Genomic DNA, 1,411 nt, shown 5'->3' on the forward strand with positions numbered 1-1,411 from the left:
GGGCAGGAAAAGGGTGATTCAACGTCGCTTCATGTGAGTGTTCCGCGCGCGCGCGTTCTATAAAAAGCATCCATGCTTCGAGACCGTTCCGAGAGATGATCGCTCGTCCAAAAATCAGCCGAAGCGAGTGGAAAACGGCCGAGAGAGGAGCCTTTGAAGTTGGGAATTTCGCACTCTTTTCCTGCCCAGGCTACGCCGACGACTTCGACGCGGACCTCGTCGGGAAGCTCGCCTACCGCGGGCCCGCCGCGCTCGTAGACGAAATCCGCGGCGACGCGCGGGGCTGGGCGTCGGTCCTCGACGTCGGCGCGGGCACGGGCCTCCTCGCGAAGGAGCTCTCGGGCTCGCTCGCGCCGGGCTGCCGCGTCCACGCCAACGACGTCTCCCGGAAGATGCTCGACCGGGCGCCGCCGGGCCTCTACAGCTCCGTGGCCGTCGGCGACGCCGTCGACGTCCTCGAGGCCTGGCCCGACGGCGACCTCGACGCGGTCCTCGCCGCGGACGTCGTCGGCTATATCCGCGACGTCGGCCCGCTCCTCGCCGCCGCGCGGCGCGCGCTCGACCGCGGCGGCATCCTCGCCTTCACCGTCGAAGTGTCGCACGACGACGGCGCCACCGGCGCCGTCGGCGCGCTCGGGCCCGGCGGCCGCTACCGCCACGACGTCCGCGGCGTCGTCGACGCGGCCGCGGCCGCGGGCTTTTCGCCGCGCGAGCCCGCCTTCGCCGACCTCCGCGAGGACGCGGGCGCCCGCGTCCGCGGCGCCGTCCTCGTCTTCGTGCGTCGATGATAAAGGTTACGGGCGATGGATCACAACGTCACGGGAGACAGCGCGTGTGGCAGGCGCAGGCGAAGCCGCAGGAGCAGAAGGCGAGGTCGTCGTCGCCGCCCCGGAGCGCGCCGCCGGAGGCGCCGTCGCACTCGCGGAGGTCGTGGCCGCGGTGGCACGACGCCGCGCACGCGGGGCAGACCTCGATGATGCCGTCCGGGCAGCACGTGAGGCACTCGTAGAGGCGCTGCCGCGCGCCGCGCTTGCCTACACCACGCGCGTGCGTTTTCTCAGCCGGAATATCAGCAGGACGCTGGCGCTTGCCCGTGACGTCGAAGGTGCAGCGCACGCGCGCGTCGCGGCCCGCGAGCCGCGGGGGCCGCACGGCCGCCCAGCCCTCGCGCGCGCCCGCCGCGGCCGCGACGGGCCGCCAGCCCGCGAGCGCCGGCGCGCCGGGCGTCCGCGTCAGCAGGTAGCCGCCGTCGGCGACGACGGCCGCGAGCGCGTCCGCGCGCCGCCGCGCGCGCGCGGCGCGCCGCGCGGCGACGGCGCCGCCCCCCCTCCCCTCGCCCGCGAAGACCGACGCCTCGTCGACGACGACGTCGTAGGGGTCCTCGCCGCCGTGGACGCCGAGGCGCAGCCAG

General features: G+C 74.5%; 1 protein-coding gene across 1 annotated transcript in view; it reads right to left on the bottom strand.

Moving 5' to 3' along the window:
• Window positions 1-1,411, bottom strand: part of AURANDRAFT_68594 (hypothetical protein) — a gene marked incomplete at both ends in the record, with an annotated part of 5,063 nt that overhangs the window by 2,017 nt on the left and 1,635 nt on the right. Inside the window, one exon of the mRNA XM_009044298.1 lies at window positions 970-1,353. Coding sequence (XP_009042546.1) covers window positions 970-1,353 — 384 coding nt within the window. The remainder of the gene's footprint in view (window positions 1-969; window positions 1,354-1,411) is intronic.

Source organism: Aureococcus anophagefferens (genome assembly GCF_000186865.1).
Source record: "Aureococcus anophagefferens unplaced genomic scaffold AURANscaffold_231, whole genome shotgun sequence".
Classification (NCBI taxonomy): Eukaryota; class Pelagophyceae; order Pelagomonadales; family Pelagomonadaceae; genus Aureococcus; species Aureococcus anophagefferens.